This window comes from Amphiura filiformis, chromosome 15, assembly GCF_039555335.1.
Source record: "Amphiura filiformis chromosome 15, Afil_fr2py, whole genome shotgun sequence".
Taxonomy (NCBI): Eukaryota; Metazoa; Echinodermata; class Ophiuroidea; order Amphilepidida; family Amphiuridae; genus Amphiura; species Amphiura filiformis.
In genome coordinates this window covers 14,751,176-14,779,024 of record NC_092642.1, presented here as the reverse complement: position 1 = coordinate 14,779,024, position 27,849 = coordinate 14,751,176, and the positions used below count along the sequence as shown (strand labels likewise).

Genomic DNA, 27,849 nt, shown 5'->3' with positions numbered 1-27,849 from the left:
CACGCGTGAAATTGTTTTTTTCAGTTTTTTCTGATATACCCACTGCCCTCAAATTTCCATGCAATTTTTATTCATGGACACCATGACATAGAGTAGGTAAAAATTTAAAACATTATTCTGGATTTGATTCGAATATGTTTTTAGATTTTGGGAGCATGTTCATATTTAGGTTTATTTGGTAACTCAAATACGGTTAACATTGTTAAGGGAAGGGGTATGAACGTTTGGACAGTATTTATTGTGGGACATTAGAGCACATCAGACATATCGAATTACATTCTGAATACGAAGAATGGCCTTCTGATATCAAATAATTTTGATTTTTTGAAATTCGCAATGTAATACACATTTTAAGGCAAATCATTAAAAATTGATATTTTTGATATTTAACAGTACTCGAAGTAAACTTTATAAATCTGATGATTTCTACCTAAAGTGTATGTAGGTGGGATGAAAAGCCGACGATCACTTGAAAATTTTGACCTTTTGTATTGAAGATATGGATTTTTTTCCCAAAACACACCAAAAAATTAGGTCTTTTTGGGAAAAAAATCCATATCTTCAATATGAAAGGTCAAAATGTTCAATTGATCGTCGGCTTTTCCTCCCAGCTACATACACTTTAAGACTATATCATTAAATTTATAAAATTTACTTCGAGGACTGTTATATCTCCAAAATGTGAAAAATATCAAATTTTAATAATTTGTCAAAAATTTTTATTATATCGTGAATTTTATAAAATGAAAATTATTTGATATCAGAAAGACATTCTTCGTATTCAGAATGCAATTCGATAGGTCTGATGTGCTCTCATGTCCCACAAAAATGCTGTCGAAACGCTCAAAACGCTCATTCCAGTTCCCTTAAGCCACTATTCCAACATTTCTGAAATAACTCAAATTCTTTTTTATGATATGTGAAATTGATTTGAGCATTAAGTACATTTGTGTGACCAACTTTTCGGAAGAATCGACCATTTATTTGCTTCATGATTAATGGAGCATTGGAAATAATCTATATATAGCAATGTATTTTTGGATTAATAACAAACAAAACAAACAATAAACGAAATTTATATAGCGCCTTAGCATAAGTATGAACAAAGCGCTTTACAATGATCTTAAAAAGTACAACTTACACTACATCTTAGGCTACAGTAAAATGTACAACTTAATTAAAAATAAAAAACTTAGTTTGGAAACAAATAGGTTTTCAGGTTAGATTTAAAAGTGGCCAGACTATGTGAAGTACGAAGTTTTAAAGGTAATTTGTTCCAGAGAGCTGGCACAGAATTGCAGAAGGCATTATTCCCATATGTTGTGTGAGTTCTTTTACATTCAAGCAGACTGCCATCAGCATGTGATTAATAGAGCATTGGAAATAAACTATATATAGCAATGTATTTATGATTGGTTCAGACCTATTCGACTTCACTGCAGTGACTAGCTGTGGATGTATGATTGGTTAAATTAAACATACAGGTGACCATGGTGACAGGTGAGAGGCTTGCACATCGTATAGCCTACATTGGAACATGTTAAACATTCATACATTTATTACAAGTATGGCCCACCACAGTACTCAGTAGCCAATGAGAAATCGCGACGATTTCAGATACAGTAGCCAATAAGAAATCGCGGCGATGTAAAATCTACCATCGATTCTTCACGGAAAACGCTTAACAGGAAGGCTTTCTCAGGCTCAGTCTCACAATCTTCACAGCCTCACAACTGTCTCAGTCTCACAGTCGATCAGTTTCACAACAATCGTCTTAGTATCATTACAGTCTTGTCCCGTCGTCTCAGCCTTACAACAAACTGTTGTTGCAATCAACTGTTCTTAATATTGTGGTAAGTATGATTTGTACTTTTTAATTACGGTATTATATCATGGGGCAGCACTTGTAAAACATACTTAGATAAACTTTTCAAGCTGCAAAAGCGGGCACTTCGAATTGTATCAAATATAGTCATTACCTAAGTCATTCAGCTCCTCTCTTTGAGAACTATAAAGTACTTAATGTCTACGATACCTATGATCTTGAATTAAGTACTTTTATGTACAAACATTTTACCAATCAACTTCCAGAAGCATTTCAAAAGTATTTTGTTAGACAGAGTACTCTGCACAAGTACCACACGAGAAATAATGAAGATTACCAGGTTCCTAAAATTAAAACGAATTTCGCTCATAAAACTTTAAAAACAGCGGGCCCAATTAAGTGGAATTCACTTGAGAAACATATGAAGACTATAAAGACGACCAAGCATTTTAAAACCAAAGTGAAAGATAATATTATTCTTAATTACATTTAGTATTTTATCTAATTTCCTTGTACGGCTTGAAATATTTTAATTGTGTATCGTATTATCTGTTATATAGTTAATGTAGTATTGAATTTATCTCGGTAAATTCTTGCATATTCTTGATCACAAAACAGGTTTTTTTGGTTTTTGTTAATAGGGTAAATGAGGGGGGGGGGGTTGTGTATTGACATTTTGCGGTATATGTTGTTGTTGTTGTTAATTTGAAACCTTTTTTGTTAGGACAGGGGGTTCTTAATACAGGCCATCCGGCCTTCCGAGAACCTCCTCATTCAATGTATGTGTTTAATTGTTGTGCTGCTATATTTTATATTTGAATGAAATAAAGATGAATGAATGAATGAATATCCAAAATTGTTGGTTGACGATATACAGCCAATAAATGTTTAAACGTGCGTATATACGTACGTTTAAATACACGGGCTGCGTATGGAACATCACATCTCTCTATATAGTTAATTTTGATGTAAATATCATGATGTGAGAAGAATAGAAAGCAGGGTGTAACATAAACTATTGGGCAAATTCGCTAATGAATTTGCTTCCAAAATTCTTAAGGATGCAGGAGGGATCACATTTGGTACCAAATGTTTGGAATTTATTTCAAATTTAATTAACAACGTCAAAAACAAAAAATACAATATGTGTATTCTAAATGACGTAAGAAATCCAACTAAGTCATCAGAATTCAGAATTTGAGAGTAAAAAATTTTGACTCAAAATGTTCGAACAACCATAATCTTTATTTAAAAAAAAATTACCATTTATATTAAAAGAAAAATATACCCCATATATCAAGCCTTGGTATTAGTAGCCAGCGGGGGGGGCAGGTGGGGCAGAGTGCCCCCTGACAAAAAATGAAAGAAAAAGTGCCCCTCTGACAAAAAAAAATGAGAGAGAAAATCAGGAGGGCAAAGGAAAAGAAAAGGGCAAGGAGCCCTTTTCTAGCAAAATTCAGGGCCAAAATAGTGTAAAATACAAAAATTTTCCGCGCTACGCGCGCAAATTGTAACAATAAAGCCCTTTTTTAGCCGGATAATGGGCGAAAATAGTGTAAAATACCATTTTTTTCGCGCTACGTGCGCACATTATCCCAATAAGGCCCTTTTCGGGAAGCTCGAAGACATACAGTCTCTATGTATTGCATGATGCAACTGCAATTTTTTTCTTCTGTGCCCCCAAAATTTTATTTTGCCCCCCCTGACCAAGAAAGCTGGCTACGCCCCTGCTTATAGAGCCATACCATTCCTATTATGTGCCAGCTTTATTTGTCGCAATGTTTGAGTGCAAACTCCAGAAGGTTTTGCTCCCCTCCGACCCACTTTAAACTTAAAACGCGATTCCAAATCGTACAATGTGACGCGATCAGGCAAAATGAGCACGTCGTACAAATTCAATTTTTAGAGTTTGACATCATGATAAAGAACTTTTAATTTGATGTAAATGCCATCAAAATGTGACATGTAAGAAAGCATGATTGTTTGAAAACAACGTGGAATGATAGATTAGCTAATAACTCTAAAACGACTTTGACGATATTACCCTCATTGATCTGGTAACATAAGTTGATTAGATTTTTTACAATTTTATCCAGTAAAGGAAGACAGAAGAACAAAACACCATGACGACTGATGGAAAAGTAAGTAATAGTTTCACCTTTAGTGTTTAATTCTTCATGATAATATAGGGCCTAAATTAACTAACCTCGAATGATAACTTTCTCAATTATTTTAAAAATGTATAATATTAACTGAGATTAATATACCCAGTGGGGCCTATCTCAGATATTAATGCTAAAATTAAGACAGGACAGAAAACCAAATCAGGCGAGAGAGTTAGTTCGCGTCGTATTTTTGATTACGACCATCTTCGACATTGTTACAAGTAGTTTTCCAAGTAAAGTGTTTGGATGCGAGCCGTTAGACCAATAGGCCTATAAAATAAACGCCGTGTCAGACAAAAGTCTTTGAACATGGCAAAAGTTCGATGTCAGCAAAATGATATTTTTCAATGTCATTTAATATGTTTCTTCCTCCCGTGTTTTATATTTTTATACCATAATAATTGTCCGCCTGAGTTTATATTTCTTTATTGTTTAATGTTTGTATTCTTTTATTGTTTAATGTCTGATTGTGATCTATCTACATAGATGATCGCCTACGCAGGTGAAAACTTTACGGGAGATACACGTACATTTACTGAGAACGTCCCGGATCTGGGGTTGTTTGAGTTTGACAATATCATCGGTTCTCTCAAAGTTATCGGCAGCCTGTAAGTAAATATGATTTTGTTTACGTTTGTTTGTATGGCAGCACAAAACACGGAAACTAAAGGGGGAAACCGATGTTGGATACTCATTGGTGTTAGTGTTAGCAACACCTCCTATACCTTTAAACTACAGAAATAAACACTTTGAAGTGTTTATTAGGTGTTATCAGTGATTTTTATTTGCACAATTTTCATTGAATGACTCCTTTTGATCCCCCTTTCCTCCGATTGTCACCGAAGTCCATCCCGACACTTTCGTGTATGAGTTCCTCTTTCTATTTGTCATTCCATCTTTGTGCGATTCCTTCTTATAGATGGGTCGGTTATCAGGAGACACAATATACGGGGCATCAATGGGTATTGGAAGAGGGTGACTACCCCAATTGGCAGAGCTGGCATTCCGATTGGGCCCACCAACTGTCTTCCTTAAAGAGACTAGACGTAAGTTACGACGATTTACTACTACTAGTTAACTGAATAACCATGATAACATTCAGCATTAAAAGAGCATACGGGTTGGTATTGAATTCCATAAGTAGTAAGTTCGCCTTTAGGGCCTACTTAATGTTCATGAGGTCAAAGGTCAACCCAGGTCCAAGATCACGAGGTCACTTCTGGTTCATGGGTCATGAGGTCAACCGGAAGTGGTCAAATGTCAACCTAAAGTGGTTAAAGGTCAACCGGAAACTTTTGAAATGCAACCAAAAATTCCGCCATTTTGAATCGAGAAGAAAAATTTCAAACAAAATTTCAATTTTTTTTTAAATTCTATTTTTCCATTTTCTCTTTTCCCCCTTTCTCCCCTTTCCCTTCTCTTTCTCCCTCTCCCCTTTCTCTCTTCTCTCTTTCCTTCCCCTTCTTTGTCTCTTTTCTCTCCTTCTTCTCGTCTTCCCCATTTTCCCGCTTCTCCGTCCCCATTTTAGCTGCCTCCCGCCCCGCTGGCTACGCTACTGTTGATACTACTTGATATATGCGCTGTTCGTGTAAGTGATATAATGCACGGTTTCGCTGGCCAGCGAGGCCCAGGGGTCTCGGGTTCGAATCCCACCCAGAGCAAACAACTTCTTTCTTTGTTTTCTCTCTTTATTCCTTCCTTCTTTCCCTTCCCGTCGCCAAAAAGCCCTTAGGCGGTTAGGTTAAGAAACGTCTAGGGGCGGTTGGGTTACGCCCAACTGAAAGATTTTTTTTACCTGAACATGTATGTAAAAAAAGAATAATGCTTGTAGAATCAGGGAAATGCCCTTGTGGTGGAATGGAGTTAGAGGTGTGATTGTCAAAATTGTTATTATTCAACAACTTTTCGGGCAGTTGTCAATTTACGTGATTTAGTTCTGTTTTGTTCAGACATTAAAATATTCAAACATTAAATTTCCCGATACAGTATAGTTCTATCAGAGACAACATTATTATGAAACCCTTGAGACAACCTTCAAGTAACACGCTTTATTTTCTTCTTCCTCTTCATAGTCACATCCAGACGACGAAATTAAGGTAAATATAATATAAGTTTTTTTTTTTAAACCGTAGACCCTGTCAGGGTCTATGATTAAACGAAATACATTTCCGTGTTTTCATTCACGCAAGGAAATTCCCACACGATGTATATTGCGCAGGGGACTGCTTCATATGACCTTGTTTCTTATTCTTTTTTAATTCTTTTTAATAACATGTTGTACTGGCAGATGGACTTGCCCAGTAAGGTCGGTCGGTCGAGAATTCCTTTTGTGAAGAAATCTATATTTTCAATACGAAAGGTCAAAATTTTCAAATCACGGACGGCTTGTCCTCCCATCCCAGCTACATACACTTAAGTTTTATACTTCAAGGACTGTTAAATGTCAAAAAAATATCAATTTTATGAATTTGCCATAAAATTTGTATTTATTCTAAAACAGGACCTTAATTAAATGCTTGTAATTTTACTTCTTGAGATCACACACACCGGATTCAATGGGGGTGTTATAATGTGCAGGTTTTAGTTTTAAAATTAGGATTTTTTTCCAAGTGTAAGGATTCGTTTTGGCGCAGTATACTTTACTTGCCTCCAATGCATAGTAGTAAACAATAATAAAATCAAAACCAAGTTAGTTGTGTTGTTTATTCTAGCACGTACTTTTAAACAAAACATATGCAAAGTAAATCTAGCAAAGCCGAAAATTGAACAAATTTGCAACTTCAAGAGGGCGCCCTAAAAGAGCAAATTTGACACATAACTTTATGATCTTATGGTTTGTTTACAGGTCACTCTTTATGAAGGTGAAAAGTACTCTGGCAGAAAACATGTGTTTACGTGTAAAGATGACAATACGTCCGACATTCAAGGCCGCATCAAGTCTGCAGTGGTAAATGGAAGAAAAAAGTGAGTAGTCGAGTAATCCGTGAAGGTTATGTAGAATATAGTCCGACGTCGACTGTGCGAGTGCGCGTTGAGAAATATTGAGAACCAAAACAGAGCCTTGAACACTAAACGGAAAACGTCGGACTATTATTATTTATAGGCATACACTAGGCCCAATCTACTCGGGTGGTTACGGGTCGATAAAGCCCAATAACATAGAACCCTAACCCCTTATCCTAACCCTAAACTTCATAACCTAAGCCTTTATCTTAACCCTACACATAACCATAACCCTACCCTTGCTACCTACCCTTAACTCTAATCCTATAACATTTGCAACCATAACCCGGGGCCTATGTTGTATATACATGTACGGCTGTTTTAACCCTTCAAATCGCTGTCACCCAAAGACACCTTTCTCGAACACATGCTCTGTCATCCAAAGATCCCTTATTATTCCATTCGATCTGTCACCGAAAAGGCCCTGCATATTTAATTTGAACAGCAACTTTCATTTATCACTGATTTTCAAATTTTACTTATTTTGAAATAACAACCCAGCAAACACAAAACGTTCTCGACATCATTCGCAAAAGGTTATAAAAGGTTGTCAGAAAACCTTTAAATGTCGGGTTATGTAAAGGGTACATTAATGGTATAAAACGTTTTCATAACATTAAATAACATTTTGTTGGTAATTTACTGCACAGTAAACACAAATGTTTTACAGAAAACATTTAAATGTCGGGTTATATAAAGGGTATAAAAATGTTTTAATAACATTCCAAAAACATTTTTGAAAACTTGGTACAAATCATTCTAAACAGAATGTTGTTTTGGGGTTGAAAAAATATTACAATAACGTTTTTAAAATGTTTTCACGGCCTTTATATAACCCGACATTTAAATGTTATTAAAACGTTTTGTAAAACACATTTTAAGAACATTTCTGTGTTTGCTGGGTGCAAATATTTTAATATAATGTTATTTAAATGTTGACAAAATATTTGGCCAAAAATGTTTGCAAAAATAGTTTACAATAACATTTCGAAAACATTTTAAAAATATTGTTGTAGTGTGTTTTCATACAAAACGTTTTAAAACGATTTCATGACCTTTATATAACCCGACATTTTAATGTTATTAAAACGTTTTACCTAAACCAAAACCCAAAATATAACTTATTTAAAACGTTTTAAAAAAGTTTTTGTGTTTGCTGGGAAACCCATATGAGTGTATGCTGAACTTATAATATTTAAAGATGCTGAACTTAAAATTTAATAGTAAATCTGTTAACTATTAAATGTATTTTTGTACCAAAATATTAATTACGACACGTGAATAACACGTAGAAAGCAAAATGGCCGCTAATGGCGCCCATTGTCTGGACCTAAGATACATACAATTAAATCGTGACGTAATTCCAGTCACCCTTCGCATAATTCAACTTTTCCTGTTATAATGCTCTATACCGTGTTTTTAATTATTACTATTCAATAGTTGGAAGCTCTACAGTGTGGCGTATCCTAAACGACCGGGCGCAACAGCTGTTACTGAACTCAACTACAGTAATCCAAGGTACCCAAATCCAACATCTATGCCGGGTGCGGACAACGTAGAAGGAGTCGAGGTTTTATCACTGTACCCGGTATGTAAAACGATCCCGGAAGGCACTCCATAATGACATATGTCATGTGCCCATGAAAAGACCCCTGTTTTTTGGCAAATCCTACACCCAATGACCCCGTTTTTTCAGTAACATACACTGAATGACCCCCTTTTTTGAACAATTAGTCCACAAAATTGAAATTTAGACGAAATTTGAGCGAAATAAATGAGTTTTGTCTATTTTGTACTGTAAAATTGTGAAAATTTGGGCGCTCCCATACAAAATAACCCCATTTTTGACATTGGCCAACACCGAATTAAGAGGTCTATCGGTGTAGAAATTTTTTTTTCAAACAAGGTGGTCGTTCGCCGTGGACTGCTAAAAATAAGGGTCATTGGCAGACAATGAAATAGGATTAAGCCCCAGGGCAAAGCCCCGTAGGCTAGCTAAAGACAGCCAAGCCGAATAAAAATTCCCTTTAAAACGGAATGGTGGACTACAAGGTGCAGAGTTGCTATGTGAAACAACTATCACAATCGCTTATTTAGACAATAATAACCAGCAGTGCACACCATTTTTTTAGATCATCAAGTGAAATCGGAGGGTTTTGTTCAGAAGTCGAGTTTTTTCCGCGATGCATGTAATCTTGATTGCAGTAGTGGACCTCTTGGGCTTTCGTTTCACTAGGCATGCTGGTAGTACAACACCAAAGGCATTGATTTAGTGTTTATTTACTTAGCTCATGAATGATGAATATTATGCAGGAAGTGCGATTCAATCAAAAGATTATTGTTATCAGTTCTTGTGCTGTCAGTGATCTCTAGTTAAGACTACTGAAAAAATGATGAGGCCCAAAACAATACCCGTTACCCGACAATTTCACAAAATGATCTCACCGGCGTAAATCGACATATTCACTACAAATCGAAATTACATTTCATGTTATTTTACTTATTAAATGTTTTATTATAACTTACCCCACAAATCTAACAGATATATCTTAAATTGAGGCCTTATGCAGTATGTGTCCAAATTTTGATATAAAATTGGATCGGTTGAGTCCATATTTATTGGTCGAGCTATGAGTTTTAAAATATTGCACGAGACATACAATATTTTAAAACTCATAGCGAGACCAATAAATATTGGGCGTAAAGCATCCAATTTTATCATTATTATGTTTTTGATTCAATATTCTCACACACTTGGATTTATCAAAACATAATAATTAGCTGTATTGCTCCGGCGCATTTGATATACAATTTCAGCGTAGTTACCACAACTTTAACTAGGGTAATGAGAACATTTATGACATTTCTTATGATCCCAAAATCTCAGCTTTGATGAAGAGAAATTGGGTATGAGGCTGTCGATCGGGTCATGGATATTATACTTCTGTCATTCTCCCGTCCACATCCATTTTGTTGTGTTTTCTTTTCCCCTTTTACTTTTGAGTCCTGTTGTTGAAATTATTTTCACATGTTTGTATTTACTTGCTTATTTTCTCTATTTTCATTTTAAGATTAACCCAGACGAATAGAAATCCTAAAATACTTGGTGCGACTGCGAGGTACGGGGTACTGGATGAACAACAATGGCGAATTACCCTGCCGCATCGCCACGGTTGTCAGTGAAGCTAATAGTTTAAGCATTGTGATAAAAGAACATAGTATATGGTTTAGGGTTATTGGTTAGCGTAAACATTAAGATTGTGATTATAAGTTAACAGATTATAGTTTGAATGTTATTTTGAGGTGTTTCTTTTGCGCAGGAAATTGCACTATTACGTGTAATAAAAAAAACTCCTGTAACATTGAAAGTTTTGGACAGCAAATTTTGATTACCATTGTTCTATGGGAAAACACTAGAAAGCAAGTGATATTTCGAACTATCATATTGCTTTAAAGTTTATCCATTGACATCTAGCATGTCTAGCGTTTACGTTTGCATATTTTGATGTGAATGTTTTGCATTGTGAGCGGCAATGTTACCTGTAATGTTGTCATTCATCTGTTCATAGTCACAAATATGCTGCTGCTGACTTCCTTCACATGGTTCCGTAAGAGAGGCAATCATTAGAATGAATCTTACTGTACAAAATAACACACTCGTTTGGTTTTAAAGATTTTGTTAAAGATATGAAAAAATGATTATGTTAAAGTTACAAGACTCAAAAAGTCGTAATACAGCAGTTTCGCACATAAGAAGTGGTGATATTAAATAATAAACAAAGATTATAAACTTCCGATATAGACAAAAATAAAACAGATAAATTAAGAATAAAATGTAGGGTCCTTTGATATTCTATTTTAGCATTATGTTTGTTTATCTTTTTAAATGTTCTGTTTAGTTAATTTCAAGTGTGTATTTTTAAGGGGGTACTACACCCCTGTGGTAAATTTGTGACTATTTTTGCTTTTTCTCAAAAACTTATAACACACTGGTAAAAAAAGTTATGTATAATATAGGGCAATGAATCAGTTCCTACACTGGAATTTCAGTGACACAAGACAAGCAGTTCGTTATTTAGGATAAGAAATGAGGTACCGCTAGGATGTACCTCGTATCCGATCATATATACTGAACCGCTTGTCTTGAGTCAATTAAATTTCAGTGTAGTAATTGGATTCCTTGCCCCAATAATATACATAACTTTTGTTACCAGTGTGTTATTATTTTTGAGAAAAATGCAAAATAGTCTAAATTACTACAGGTGTAGTACCCCTATAAATTTACCAACTATTCAGCAAGACTGATTAATATAGTCTTCCTGGGCTCAAACTAGTCATGCTAGTGAGCTTGTATTTATAGTGTTCATGTAAAACCTTGGTCAACGAAGTATAAATTTTAATGTTAGCAATACCTGGTTTGGTTATAAGTCAAGTGTTTTGGGAACTGGCTTGATATCCTATTTAGATGTTTGGTAGTACACTTGAAATTGGCTAAATATGAATAAGTAAGTAAGTTTTTTTTTATAGTTTCTTAAGTTACATAGTTTTAAGAGGTATAAATAGTAAGTGTATGATTTAAGATACTATTATTATATAAAAAGACATCAATCTGCTGTGCGGATTTATTTTTTATGCCAATATACTAGTAATTGATATTTTATAACTATTAGATCATAATGGTTTGCTCTACATTTTGTTTTAATAGATCAGGGGTATGAGACATATCCCTCATATTCCTGTTTAACCCTAGAACTACTGAGCCATATTTTGTAACTCGGACTACGAAGGGGGATTGTTGCAACCCCACCTAACATGCCTAATTTTCAATTATAAACATCATACACCGTTATATTTGGTACTAGTGTAATAGCTATTGGTATCCTCTATCCAGTGATACCAAAATAAGTACAAACATTCTCCACATAATGTCGATATGACGTCATAATGTGAGGGCGCCCATGCAAATTTGGGAAATTCTAGCTACGTACAAGAGTATAAGCAAAATTGATTTTAAATCGTCTAGAAATTCTTTAAAAAATGCGTTTTAAATTCAAATTGGGGTTAAAATGTCTGGAAAGAAAAAGGCAGTAGCTCTTCACAAGAGCAAAATGAAAATCACAGGGGCCTCAACAACCCCCATCCCTCTATGGTTATCTTTGATGGCCGGTCTTCACCCGTGTAACAATTCTCTCACTAAAATGAGCGCTTTAGGTAGTTTCAAGAAATGTAAGCGTATGATTAAGGATAGTATAATAGTTTCAATTTGCTGTGTAGATTTATAATGGAAAATATATTGCTTCAACATATATTAAAGGTCAGCATCTTGAACAATATCTGTTTGTCATATGTGTTTAATGTTTTGTTTGGCGGGGACTGATTTTTTAATATAACGTTTTCATAGCGCTGTATAACCTGTGGATAGGGGGTACCCAATTTCTGCCCATTTTTACAATAGCTGATAAAGTTTTGTGTACTGTATGGCTGCATTACCCGTAAGGGGGCGGGGGTTGGAATCGAGAAATGTTTGCCAATATGAATGTCAAAATCGTACATTGTGAGTGTATCTGAACAAGTATTTCTGTAGCGCTGCATAACCCATCCTAGGGGGTACCCGAGGGCCAGGCCCCTATGGAATTTGAGAAACGTTTGCCAAAATGTATGTGAAGCTGATCAGATTTTTCTGTAATACTGCATGAGCAGTACTGGGGTGCGGAGGGGGTTCCCCGGGAGTCTAGAAAAGTTTTTCCAAACGTATAAAGTCAAAATCGCCCATTTTAACAATTCGGTCATTATTTCTGTAGCCCTGCATAGATGGCATGTCCTAGGACTGCCAGAGGGGAAGCCCCCTCGGAGTCACGAAAAGTTGCCAAATCGTATATAAAAATTGCCCATTTTAACAGAGGAACCGGATTGAAAAGCCGAAACTAGGGAATTACCTCTATGTCCATTCGGGTAAGCCACATTTTGACATTGGGAGGCAAAGTAAGTGTCTGGAGTATTGTGTCTATTTTTACCTCAAAATTGGGAACTTTACCTATTTTGGCAAGGAGAAACTGAGGAATAATCCCAGAACTGGGGGAAATGCCCAATTACTTCTTCATACCACCCCTATTTGACAGAGGGGCAACTGGCACCAAAGCCCAAAAATGAGGGTGAAATATCTCAATATTCCCTTCGTGCTGCCCCTGTTTGCCAGGGGGAGTTTAAACTGGGGTCAAATCCCAAGGCTAAGAGGCAAATGTCCCGATGCCTCCTTACTGTTGCACGTATTTGTGGAAAAGTCCAAGACTGAGAGATAAATACCCGATGCTCTCTTCTTATCGTCCCCTTAAATAATGACCATTATTCAAAAAACGGGTGATGTATTATATACAAATCTGTAAAATGCGTTGGAAGCAGAATTTATTTCTGCACATTTTGACATTTTGACAATTTGCAGCAATTGACTAAATATTGACGTCACAGCGTACATTTAATCAATGTAACCCAAGATTTGAAAGTTGCAGTAAATTGTGCTGATTTTGTATTCAGTGTAATGGATGGAAATCTGTGTAATGATATCTGAGTGTTTTTGTATTGTAAAAATTTGTATGTAAGTGCACCTTTAAAATCTGGACTTCACTACATTAAATTGTTTTATTGTTTTCTGGGCTATCGTATCAAATGAGGTGTCAAAATGCGCAGAAATAAATTCTGCTTCCAACGCATTTTACAGATTTGAAATACAATAGCCCCTTTTTGAATAATAGCCATTATTGAAATGGGGTTAGTTACTTTTTTTAGATGTTTATTTTGTCACTGTGGACAAAATAAATGAACAATGTAGGCACAAAAACAGACAAAATTCCAGAGCCCACAGAAGTGTCAGGAAAACAGCACAAAAGTACACTGGACCAGGGATATCCCTGACTGAACTAAGTGATGAAAATTACTGTGCACGAAGCAGACAAATAAAACCAAACAGACACAAAAGAAAGAAAGAAAAAAAACCCATACCAAGCCAGTTCCAAAAACACTTGACCTAGCCAAACCAGGTATCACTAAACATCAAAGTTTACACTTCACTGATCAATATAAGCACACGTCCATTAGTTTGAGCCCATGAAGACTATATTCATCAGTGTACTTCGGTTATATACACCAGGCACAAAAAGAAACTCGTCAGTTATATTCATCCTTGCTGTTCAATAACTTGATAATTTTGGATTATTCTGAAATATACATTTTGTTAATTGGACTTTTCTTTCTCATTTGACACCCTGTTCGTGAACATTGAGCAAGTATTGACCAAGATATGCGCCTCCAAACTCTCAAACCCCAAAATGAAAAGTTGCAATTTTAACGATTCAATTGTGCCTGTTACACTGTGTGCTTTATTGATTGGCCCGTGGTGCTTGTGTGCAATACAACGATGCGTTCCCATTGAAAATCGTTGAAAATGCAACTTTCGATTTTGGGGTTTCAGGGTTTGGAGGCGCATATCTTGGTCAATACTTACTCAATGTTCACGAACAGGGTGTCAGATGAGAAAGCAAATTCCAATTAACAAAATGTATATTTCAGAATAATCCAAAATTATCAAGTTATTGAACAGTAAGGATGAATATAACTGACGAGTTTCTTTTTGTGCCTGGTGTATATGCGCTTTTATAAATGCGCACGTGACCACTTCCGCGCTGCCATAACAGCTTATAGACAGTAAGTCTCGAAGTGACCTTCGACATAGCGAGTGGTCTTTCTATACATTTGAATGCAAAGGCGGAACAACATGAAACTGCTGTGCAGCAAAATTTTCTATTTTGTTCAACTTTGTGATTATATTGTAAACGTTTCCGTCGTTGAATATATGTTTCCGTCGTCAAATACTTTCAAAATGTTGTTTTTGATAACATATAAATTGGAATTGCAGAATGTGTAATAATTTTGCAATTGATTAATACTTAAATTTGATGATATTTATCTACAGAGTTCCTATCCCTTTCTGTATGCATGAGGATTAGTCACGCTTGTTGGTCTTGGTATGTCGTGCCCATGGGTCACATGCGCATTTATAGATATACCCGAAGTACACTGTTCATGATATTCATCCGCCTTGCGGAATAATTGACTAATTTAGTAATATACACTTGAAATTTACTAAATGATAAACAAACATATGTTTTTAAAATTGAAAATCAAAAGAGCCCATAATACTAAATAAAGCAAATGAAAATATGTTTCTAACATAAAATATCATTATATAATGGAATGATAGATTTTTTTATTTTATGATTATGGTGGTAATAATGCTAAAAGTATATATACAAAATTCTATATACAAATTAATATTTGGCGTGGCACAATACAGAAAATATAGTCATTTGGTGTGATCTGGTGTCATTTCATTACTCGGGGATCACTGGATCTTCTTAAAGGGCACACCGAGGGCTCTGATCAAGAGCTAATTGACCCGGTGCTTGATTGTATTCATATTCCCAGCAAACACAAACCATTTGACAGAAAACGTTTCAATGTCGGGTTATATAAAGGGTATAAAAGGATATATTAACGCTTTACACAAAACATATCAAAACAATTTGCCCATTTGCCCCAAGTTCTGAGATTTTTCTACAGTTTCCCCTTTCTAAATAGGTAAAGTTTCCACTTTTGAGGTAAAAATAGACACAATACTCCAGACATTCATTTTGCCTCCCAATGTCAAAATGAGACTAGTACGAATGGACATAGAGGCATTTCCTTAGTTTCGGCTTTTCTATCCGGTTTCTCTGTTAAAATGGGCAATTTTTATAAACAATTTGGCCACTTTTTTGTGACTGCGAGGGGGCTTCCCCTCTGGCAGTCCCAGGACATGTCATACATGCAGGGCTACAGAACAAAAATGATTTGACACTTTTTTCTCGACTCCCTGGGGACCCCCTCCGCACCCTAGCACTGATCATGCAGTGTTACAGAAAAACGTGATCAGTTTCACATACATTTTGGCACGTCCATAGGGCCTAGCCCTCTGGTACCCCTAGGTTTGGTTATGCAGCGCTACAGAAATACTTGTTCAGATACACTTCAATGTACGATTTTGACATACATTTTGGCAAACATTTCTCGATTCACCCCCCCTCCCCCCTGTTACGGGTAACGCAGCCATACATGTACACAAAACACGATCAGCTACTGTAAAAATGGGCAATCTTGACATACCTTTGATATTGGGTACCCCTGCAGTGTCCATAAGTTTTATTATGAAGTGCTGTGAAAACTTTATTAAAAATCAGTCCCAGCCAAACAAAAATATAAACACATATGACACACATATATTGTTCAAGATGCTGACCTTTAATATAAACTATGTTGAAGCAAAATATATTCCATTATAAATTTACACAGCAAATTGAAACTATTCTTAATCATACGCTTACATTACTTGAAACTACTTAAAGTTTAAATGAAATTATAATTAAACCTACTCATGAATATTTATTCAAGTGTAGTACCAAGTTGCTTGACTCAAACCAGTTCCAAAACACTTGACTTAGCCAAACCAGCTAACATGAAAATTAAACCTTTACTGACCAAGGATTTGCATGATCAATAATCTTACACTAGTTGGAGGAAGCGACTCTGTTCATCAGTGTTGTCTACCCGGTATGTAAAACGATTACTTGAATTTAAGTTTGTTACAGTGTTAGTCTGACACAGACTAATTTGTTAGATGTCGAATACTTTTTTCATCAGCAAACATTCGTTAGAAGATCAAAATGACTGATTGAATAACACATGCGTCTTGTTGCATCGAATATTCAACGTTGAATAAAAAGTATGAATCGACCCTTAAATGCTGAATAATAGTGATTGCTTAATACGCGGATTTAGGGTTTCTCTATCGCAAGTCAATTTGTGCCGAAATTCCTTCCCACAATGCAATAAGCGTTTTGCATAACAATAGATACAGTTCGGAGGTTAATCAATATTCTTTGTTATGCAATAAGCATATTGCATTGTGGGAAGGAATTTCGGCACAAATTGACTTCCGGTAGAGAAACCCTAAATCCGCGTATTTAACAACACACACACTTGAAATTGACTAAGTACATCGTAGAAATCAAGGAACATGTAACAATGAAAAACAAAATCAAGAGACCTCATATCCCTGATCTTTAGTTTATATAAAGTCTGCACAAAAAGTAACTCAGCTGTTATAAATACGCCTATAGATTCAGAACTAATAATTGTTTTCACAATATTTCAACATAAAAAGAAGGATGATTTATTTACGTGCATTTTGATACCCCATTTCGTCCAATTTTGTTCAATACTGACAATACAGCAGTGTTTTGAAAGAAAAATACCCCAAGTTGCAGTTATTTGTATTGATTTGAAGTAAGCGCGAAGATAATGGCGGGCTTTACGTGTTTACAGTGCTGGCATTATAACCATCATGACCATTGATCGCTGTAAACTGCAACTTTTAAATTCGGGTATTTTTCTGTAAAAGCACTATTGTGTTGTTAATATTGAACGACATTTGACGAATGGGGTATCAAAATGCGTATAAATAAATCATCCTTCTCGCTATGTTGAAATATTGTGAAAACAATTATGGTTATGGAGGCATTATAAAAGTGCTCTAAACATGTTTTAAACAGATTAATTGAGTAGAGCAAAGTACACTGATCAATATACCTTTTGTTTGGAGTCAATTGGACATACGGTTTTCAAAATATATCAATTTATATTTTCTTTGTATCTTATTGTTTTTATCAATAATCAATCAAGTTAATGAGCTAAAATGACTGGAAGCTCATTTACATATAATTTTGCCAATATTTTGCTAAAATCCATGCATAAATGTTCAGGGTACTTTTATTTTGCATAATTGTGCCCTGAAACTTGATCAAAGTGTTTCTAATATGTTCTAATGTATTATATAGTGAAGCCGCCCCCTAATTTGCATATTTGCATAATTAATTAGCATTTATGCAAATTAGCTCATTAATTATGCAAATATGCAAATTAGAGGCGGCTTCACTGTATAATACATTAGAACATATTAGAAACACTTTGACAAGTTTCAGGGCAAAAGTATGCAAAATAAAAGTACCCTGAACATTTATGCATTGATCTTTAGCAAAATATTGGCAAAAATTACATATTAATGAGCCTTTGCAGTCCTTTTAGCTCATTAACTATATTGATTATTGACAAAAACAATAGGATACAAAGAAAATATAAATTGATGTATTTTGGAAACCGTATGTCCGATTTGCTCCAAACAAAAGGAATATTGATCAGTGTACTTTACCCTACTCAATTAATCTGTTTAAAACATGCTCAAAGCATTTTCTAATTTCTAGAAAATGCATCCATGAGACATATCGCTCATTTAAATTAAAGGTGAATGATCTATTAAAACAAAATCTAGAGCAAACCATAATTTTTATCTTTATCTAACAGTTATGAAATATCAATAACTAGTATGTTGGAAATGATAAATTTTCATGATTATGGTGGAAATAATGCTAAAAGTAGATAGTTAAAATTAAAGTTTTGCCAATAAATGTTTTGACTTGGCCCAATGAGAAATGATCATCATTTGGTGTTATCTTTAATGAAGCAAATTTAACAAATATTTTGTCTTAGATTTAACATATTAAATTGATATTTCGTTGATTTGAATATGTATACCTCATTAACCATATTATTATTTGGCAAAGTATGTTGGCATATAAATCCGCACAGCAGATTGATGTCTTTATATAGTATCTTAAATCATACATTTACTATTTATACTTCTTAAAACTACATACCTTAAGAAACTATAATAACACTTACTTATGAATATTCATATTTAGCCAACTTCAAGTGTACTACCAAACATCTAAATAGGATATCAATCCAGTTCCAAAAACACTTGACTAAACCAAACCAGGCATTATATAATACATGTATTAAAATTAATACTTCACTGACCAAGGTTTTACATGGTCACTATAAATACAAGCTCACTAGCATGACTAGGTTGAGCCTAGGAAGATTTAAAAATACACACTTGAAATAAACCAAAAGGAACATTTTAAAAGATAAACAAACATAATGCTAAAATAAAATATCAAAAGAGCTTACATTTTATTCTTAATTTATCTGTTTTATTTTTGTCTTTATCGGAATTTATAATTTTTGTTTATTATTTAATATCACCACTTCTTATGTGCGAAACTGCTGTATTAGGACTTGTTGAGTCTTGTAACTTTAACCATTTAACATAATCATTTTTTCATATCTTTAACAATATCTTTAAAACCAGAACGAGTGTGTAGTTATTTTGGACAGTAAGATTCATTCTAAATGATTGGTTCTCTTAAGATTACGGAACCATGAGAAGGAAGTCAGCAGCAATAACAAAATAGTGACTTTGAACAGATGAATGCCAACATTGTAGGTAACATTGCAAAACAATGCGAACTTTCACATCAAATGATCTTAACGAATGTCGCAACCAACCATGAGAGGAGATGAAACTGCAGTAAGTTAGTGGCATCATCTGATCATTATAATTTATTATTGCTAAGTAGTAGTGCAATTTCCTGCGTATAACTTATAACCATAATCCCCGCCATAATCTTAACCTGAAGACAAGACCTGAGCGCAAGAAGACCGCAAGTCCACTTGGCCCCTCAACATGTATACACTAAAGTCATGAAACTTGCGTATAGTTTCGTATAGTTTGGTAATGTTTTATACATGTTTAGGGGCCCAAAACAAATCTTTCACAACATTTTATGATGTTTTCACCCTGGAACATGTATTAAACATAAAACCCTAAGACACGTTACTTAAGTGTATACATGTTGGGGGTCAAGTGGACTTACGGTCTTCTTGCGCTTAGGTCTCGTCCTTAACACTTAAACCAATAACCCTAAACCATATACTATGTTCTTTTATCAAAATGCTTAAACTAAGGCTTCAAAAACCGTGACGATGCGGCAGGTATAATTCGCCATTGTTGTTCATCACGTACCCCGTACCTCGCAGTCGCACCAAACATATTAGGATTTCTATTCGTCTGGGTTAATCTGAGAAATGAAAAGAGAGAAAATAAGCAAGTAAATACAAACACGTGAAAATAAAATAATCAACAGGATTCAAAAACAGGACTCAGGACACAACAAAATTGGATGTGGACGGGAGAATGACAGAAGTATAATATCCATGACCCGATCGACAGCCTCATACCCAATTTCTCTTCATCAAAGCTGGGATTTTGGGATCATAAGAGATATTATATTTTTCTCATTACCTTAGTAAAAATTAACGCCAAGATAAGTTTCGTTAATATGGTTTGAACAAAAGACGTGGTGAATTGTAGTAACCACGCTGGCAACTCTAGTAGAAGATCTTCTAGAAAAACTGATCTCAGCAGCATCTCACACACCATCACCCACTGAGGAAGGAACCAGTTGGTTCTGAAATATTTGGGAAAATAGCCTGGTGAGTGCAGTTGAAAGTTTTAATCTTTTTACTTCACGCTGAAATTGTATGTACCCTGAAATTGTATGTACTTTTCAAAAGCGCTGGATGGAGCAATACAGCTCAAAATTTGGACACATATTGCTTAAGGCCTCAATTTAAGATAGAAAACAGGACATGAAATAAATGGACCACTAATTCATAATATACCTGTTAGATGTGTGGGGTAAGTTATATAATAAAACATTATTTTAAGATAGAAAACCTCAATTTAAGATAGAAAACAGGACATGAAATAAATGGACCATTAATTCATAATATACCTGTTAGATGTGTGGGGTAAGTTATATAATAAAACATTTGATAAGTAAAATAACATGAAATGTCATTTCGATTTGTTGAAAATGTCATAATATTAATATACGCGCAACAATGTCAATTTTGCACCATCTATTTTGAGATTTTGATCACTGTGTTTGGTGTAGTACTCCCAGCATGTCCAGTGACACAGAAGCCAAAATCAAGATTACATCGCGGAAAAAATCAACATCAAAACCTTCCAATTTCACTTGATGATCTCAAAATAGACGATGCACACTGCTTAGTTATTATTGTCTAAATAAGCGATTGTCGTTTCGCAGAACAGTTATTGGCCCGTTATTGGCAACTCTGCACCTTGTAGTCCACCATTCCGTTAAGGGAATTTTTATTCGGTTTGGCTGTCTTTAGCTAGCCTACGGGGCTTTGCCCTGGGGCTTAATCCTATTTCATTGTCTGCCAATGACCCTTATATTAGCAGTCCACGCCGAACGACCACCTTGTTTACAAAAACAATTCTACGCCTATAGACCTCTGAAATCGTACTCTTATACGTAAATAACATGGAAGTACGAGACATCCCAGCAAACAAAACGTTATTAAAAGGTTTTAAACAGGTTATATTTTGGGCGGTTTGGTTTTGGTAAAAACATTTTAATAACATTAAATGTCGGTTATATAAAGGTCATGAAAACGTTTTAGAACGTTCTGTATGAATGCAAACTACAGAAATATTTTGAAATGTTTTCAAAATGTTATTGAAAAATATTTTCTGCAAACATTTTTTACCAAATATTTTGTCAGCACTTAAATAACGATATGTTAGAATCAAAAATGTTTTTGAATGTTATGAAAACGTTTTTTACCCTTTATATAACCCGACATTTAAACGTTTTCTGGCAACTTTTTCTAACCTTTTGCGAATGATGCCGAAAACATTTTGTGTTTGCTGGGGTGTTGATACGTCACTTTCATACTTCGAGTGCTCAAAACGAATACCCTAAACAAACCCTAGCACTTGCACTTGCAATGTGACACTGTAACAAACTTAAAGTCAATTAATAGTTTTACATACCGGGTACAGTGATAAAACCTGGACTCCTTCTGCGTTGTCCGCACCCGGCATAGATGTTGGATTTGGGTACCTTGGATTACTGTAGTTGAGTTCAGCAACAGCTGTTGCGCCCGGTCGTTTAGGATACGCCACACTGTAGAGCTTCCAACTATTGAATAGTAAAAGACGATAATAAAACATGATATTAAAAACAGGGAAATTTGAATTATGCGAAGGGCGACTGGAATTACGTCACGATTCAATTGTATGTATCTAATAGGCGCCAATAGCGGTCATTTTGCTTCCTACATGTTATTCACGTGTCGTAAAAATACATTAGTTAACAGATTTACAAATTTAAATTTTAAGTTCAGCAATTATTATGGGTTTGTTATTTAAAAATAAGTGAAATTTGAAAATCAGTGATAAATGAAAGTTGCTGTTCAAATTGAATAATCAGGGTCTTTTCGGTGACAGATCAAATGGATAGGGATCTTTGGGTGACAGAGCATGTGTTCGAAAAAAGGGGTCTTTGTGTGACAGCGATGTGAAGGATTATTAAACAGCCGTACATGATACATAATTGGCCCCGGGTTATGGTTGCAAATGTTATAGGATTAGACTGAGTTATGGATAGGTACCTAGGTAAGGGTTATGGTTATGTTTAGGGTTAAGATTAGGGTTTAGGTTATAGGTTAGGGTGACGTTTAGGGTTGGGATAAGGGGTTAGCGTCTATGTTATTGGGCTTTTGAACATTGGACTAATGACCCTTTACGGACCTGTAACCTCCCGAGCAAATTGGGCCTAGTGTATGCCTATAAATAATAATAGTCCGACGTTTTCCGTTGAGTGTTCGGTTCTCGGCTGCGATTTTCGCTCAAACAAATTTGTTTGAGGCTCTGTTCTTGTTCTTAACATTTCTCAACACGAACTCCGAGTCACACATCGGACTTTATTCTGCATAATCTTCACCAATTTATATACTCGACTACTCACTTTTTTCTTCCATTTACTATCGCAGACTTGATGCGGCCTTGAATGTCGGACGTATTGTCATCTTTACTCGTAAACACATGTTTTCTGCCTGAGAAGTTTTCCCCTTCAAAAAGAGTGACCTGTAATCAAACCATAAGATCATAAAGTTATGTGCCAAATTTGCACTTTTTGGGGCGCCCTCTTGAAGTTGCAAATTTGTTCAATATTCGGCTTTGCTAGATTTACTTTGCATATGTTTTGTTTAAAAGTACGTGATTAGAATAAATAACACAATTAACTTGGTTTTGATTGTATTACTGTTTACTTCTATGCATCGGAGGCAAGTAAAATATACTGCGCCAAAAGGTAGCCTTACACTTGGAAAAAAAAATCCCAATTTTAAAACTAAATCACATTTTAAAACTAAAACTTGCACATAACACTCCATTGACTCCAATGTGAAGAAGTAAAGTTACAAGCATGAAGCTCCCGTTTTAGAATAAATACAAATTTTATGGCAAATTGATACAATATTTTGACATTTAACAGTCGTTGAAGTAAATCTAATGTAAATTGAAGATATAGATTTTAACCAAAAGACATAACATTTTTAGGTCTTTTTGAAAAAAAAGGGTTGTTTTTGTCGCCTTTATACATGTTTTCCTTGAGTGGATCAAAACACGGACATTTATTTCGTTTAAACTGTCATAGACCCTGACACTGTTAGGCTGGCTGCAGGTTCTATGGTTTAAAAAACACTTGTGTTATATTTACCTTAATGGTTTCGTCGCACATGTTGCCTCCTTTTGATATGTTTGCCTAAAATAGGAAGAAATAAGAAAATAATAATTAAAATAAGGCGTGTTTAATACTTGAAGGTGGTCTCAAGGGTATGCGTCTCTGCCCGATCAAAACCCCATGTTGTGTTCTGGCATATCGGCATCATAATATGTTTTTACTACTGCCCTGTATGATTGTGATTGAAAAGTAACACATAGAAACATATACTTTGAACATGTTGAAAAGTCTTTCGTATATACTATTCAATTATAATCATACGTTCTAATAAACTTATATAAATCCAATATAACAATTGTTATTCTAAGGAGTGATTCACTTTGTTAGGATGCTTTCTGAACCACTCTATAAACATACTTTTAAGACAACCTTTTATTTAAATGTAACACAAAGGGAGCCCAGGTTTTTCAGCGCACGAGGTCCTGCGATCCTTGCAAATATCATGATTATGTCATAATATTATTATATTGAGTGCTTTTTAGGCCATAACGCACGAACCGAATAGGCCCACGGGTATTTCAGAAACTTGCAAATGTTAAAGATTGAAAAGTTAAAGATGATTAATCTCAGTAGAACAATAATTCCTGTCAACGTCTAAAACCTAAAAAGCACACAGGGGGCATTGAATGTGTGATAATATAAAAAAATGACAACATGAAATACTGAGTTCAATCCGTAAAATTAAAAATTTAAAAAGTGCAAAACAGACTTACCTCAATATGCTTATTCTTTCACCGAAGAACAGTTGATTGCAACAGCAGTTTGTTGTAAGGCTGAGACGACGGGACAGATGACAAGACTGTTATGAGACTGAGACGATTACGCGATTGTGAGAATCTGTGAAGATTGTGAGACTGGTCCTGAGAAAGCCTTCCTTTTAAACGTTTTCCATCAAGAATCGATGGTAGATTTCACATCGCCGCGATTTCCCATTGGCTAGTGTATCTGAAATCGTCGCGATTTCTAATTGGCTACTGCTTAGTGTGGCTATACTTGGAATACATGTTTCAATGTTTCCATGTTTTAAATTTTCCAATGTATGATATACGATGTTTAACAGTGTAAACCTCTTACCAGTCACCTAGTACCTATATGTTTAAGGTTACGCGCTGTTTTTAAGGCCATATCTTTATATTTGTAACGAATCCCCTCCCCTCCCCCCTCATTCGATGAGAGGTGAAGTGGTCCATCATGGATTCACATTTCGTGAACAAACAGGGGGTAAATAATAGTGCCCCTGGAAGGTGTGGAGGGGCTAAATTGAAAAGTTGTGTCCAGTGGATGCGCCACGGTGGGGGTGGGGGGCATGGGGAGACAAATGCAACCCCCGTCAGAACTCTTGCCCCCTGTTGTTCCCCAATAAAAAACCCACTTTTTGTAGCAATTTTGCGCAAAATTTGTTGATTGCCCCCCCCCCTGACATTTACTTTGACCCCCATGCCCCCCCCGTAAAAAATTCCTAGCGCCGCCATTGGTTGTTTCGCTGACCAGCTCCAGGATTTACTGCCAACACAAACGCGTGCGATAAATATCCCGACCATTTATTGCATTTAAACATACACAACGTATTGAAATGAATTTCGTTTGTTTTCTTGTGCGTATTAATCTGCTTCAGAATAGAAGTGCTTAATCAACCATTTTGAGTTTGACTGATTGGTTTTCAGTCATGACAATTGAGTTGATGAATAGAGCTAGTTCTCCTTTGTTAACAATGCAATGATCATTGTGATCAGGCCCGTAACCATGGTAAGCGGATTTTATTCGGGGGGGGGGGACTGATCTTGAAAAAGTGGATTTTTTTCCAAATTTGGACCTTTTTGGACTGGAGGGGCGGATTTTAACAAAGTGGATATTTTTTCACAATTTGGACCTTTTTGACCAAAAAACGTTAAAAAAATAATGTTCACCCGCTATGCTCGCAAATGGGACTTTTTTGGTCAAAAAGGGGACTTATTGTATTGTCTTACCCAGCAAACCAGGTATTATGTTTTTGTATATATTTTGTATTTTGAAAAGTGCTTTGATCATGTTCTGAAAAGCGCTATATTAAGGGGTACTACACCCCTGGCCAATTTTGTGCCTATTTTTGCATTTTTCTCAAAAATTATAGCGCATTGGTGACAAGTAAGATATGTATATTATAGGGGCAAGGACTACAACTACTGCACTGAACTACTGCACTAGTTTTTGACTGTAACTCCACAACTGTTGTCTGTGCTGAAATAAAATTTCCAGTGCAGTAGTTGTAGTCCTGGCCCAAAATCCTGGGGCAAAGTGGAACGACTTTTTCAAGGTCACACCATTTAATAAAACTGCGTTTTTGATAAACTTTATTAATGTCATTTGTAAGTTGCAGTCCTAAAGTAAGATTATAAAGTCTTGCCTTGCATTGCTTTGTAATCCTGTTTGGGCTGGATAAAAATGTTGGTCCATTTTGCCCCGGTCTCCTCTAATAATTAAGACAATAGGTGTAACTGTCAATATACAGGGTTCAAAAGAAATAACTCCCCCCTTAAAATTACAAATTATTTCTTTGCATAACTTGACATACATTTGGTTGATTTGAAAAATTTAAAAACCTGTGAATCTTTTTGCTACCCTCACAATTTTCTTCTTTTTGAAAATCATTTTTGTTGGTCAAAATTATCACATTTTCCAAAATGATGCTTTCAGAAAAAGTTGCACTTTTCAACATCCTATACATGTAATGTACAAAAACGTTCTCGATATCAACGTGATCAATGTAAATTGTTAGTTAATTTGTCTTAAATTTTATGGATCCGATTACTCAGTCACCCATGCAATCATCTTTTAGTATAAAACAATGATTCATTAATTGACATGAATTTTGACATAAATGGGGTTTTCAGTCGGTGTTTCAAAAATGGTAAAATCACTATAGGAGTAAAAATAAGTGTGATGCTTATTTCTTTCGCTGGCTAGAAGAGATGAAACATTTACTTGCAAATTGTAGAATGAAACAGTTGCAAAGATCTATAGCAACGGCTCTCTTGAATAAAGGCGTACATGACAAAGAAGAAATGGCCAACAAAGATTGGAGGTTGGAAGTCAATATTCAGCCAATTAACTGCATGCAGTCAATCTCTTTTGGCCACATCATGAGTGTTACACCTTTATCCAAGAAAGCCATCATTTTAAATAAAAATGCAAGATGCTTCAACTGACCCAATACAGGTAAATGTTCACCCTTTTGGTCAAATCTATGCGTGGAGAGCTCATTTCTCCTTCCTAGTGATTTTATCATTTTGAAACAACTGCTGATTAAAAACTTCAAAGAAAATCTCATTTTACGCCGAAAGTAAGTTCAATAAATCTTTGTTTTGCACTGAATAATGGTTGCATGGGTGCCTGACGGATCGGAGACAGAAAGGTGAATGAAAAAACATGAATTAAATCAACCTTAACATTAATATCGAGAATGTTTTGTACATAGTGTGGGAAAGTGCAACTTTTTCTGAAAGCATCATTTTTGGAAAATGTGATTATTTTTGACCAAAAATATTGCAAATGAAACAACTTTGGGAGGGTTGAAAAACGATTCCTCTATTCACAGCTTTTTGAATTTTTCAAATCAACAAAATATATGTCAAGTTATGCAAAGAAATGTTTTGTAATTTTAGGGGGGGGGGTTATTTCTTTTGAACCCTGTAGTTGGGCAAAAGCGAAGAGCTGGTTCGTTTACAGTATGGTATTATGAAAAACACAATGTATGTGTAAAAAATAAAAACACTCAAATAACAACAAAACAAACATGTACAAAAGTGACATTATCAGTGTTAAGCAAAATTACAGGCCTTTTAACATTTAAAAATGGTCAAATTCTGTAATTTTTGCATGGATACACTTTAAAACTACAAATTTCATGTTTATTTAAGTAAAATTTCACAACAAATGATATATTTTGTACAATGGCTTAAAAGATAGTGTCATATACTTCATATTCTTCTCCTGATCACAAGATGCAAGATGTGTGTGCAAGTGTGCATTAACTTCTTCGACTCTCCGTGCCATAAAATAGTGCAATCGGAGTGTCATTGTCCGCAAACACCGTGTGCAGGTATCCAAACACGACAGTGGCGGCATCAGGACACAGATGACTGGGCGGACTGAGCTACCTTCATGGTCAGTGGCAGGTATTCATTATGACGCGTCATGGTCTGTCCATAGACTGTAAAAAGACATTCCAGTCGATGGTCTGACGGACAAATTATCCATTTAACAGGAACAT

The 27,849-nt window shown here is 35.3% G+C and overlaps 2 protein-coding genes across 2 annotated transcripts; one reads left to right on the top strand and one right to left on the bottom strand.

Moving 5' to 3' along the window:
- The first annotated feature begins 1,633 nt into the window (after positions 1–1,633).
- Positions 1,634–10,985, top strand: LOC140171295 (beta-crystallin A3-like). Its single transcript, XM_072194525.1, has 8 exons — positions 1,634–1,853; positions 3,927–3,966; positions 4,477–4,598; positions 4,910–5,036; positions 6,063–6,086; positions 6,836–6,954; positions 8,434–8,581; positions 10,065–10,985. Exons 2-8 carry the CDS (start codon positions 3,949–3,951, stop codon positions 10,080–10,082), a joined length of 576 nt encoding a protein of 191 aa, XP_072050626.1. The 5' UTR covers positions 1,634–1,853; positions 3,927–3,948; the 3' UTR covers positions 10,083–10,985.
- A 7,089-nt stretch (positions 10,986–18,074) lies between these two features.
- On the bottom strand, positions 18,075–24,459 carry LOC140171287 (uncharacterized). The gene is made up of 5 exons (XM_072194517.1): positions 24,314–24,459; positions 23,577–23,621; positions 22,824–22,942; positions 21,848–21,995; positions 18,075–20,060 (listed from the first exon to the last, which is right to left on the bottom strand). The coding sequence occupies exons 2-5, from the start codon at positions 23,595–23,597 to the stop codon at positions 20,043–20,045; spliced, it is 306 nt and encodes a 101-aa protein (XP_072050618.1). The 5' UTR covers positions 23,598–23,621; positions 24,314–24,459; the 3' UTR covers positions 18,075–20,042.
- Positions 24,460–27,849: the final 3,390 nt, after the last annotated feature.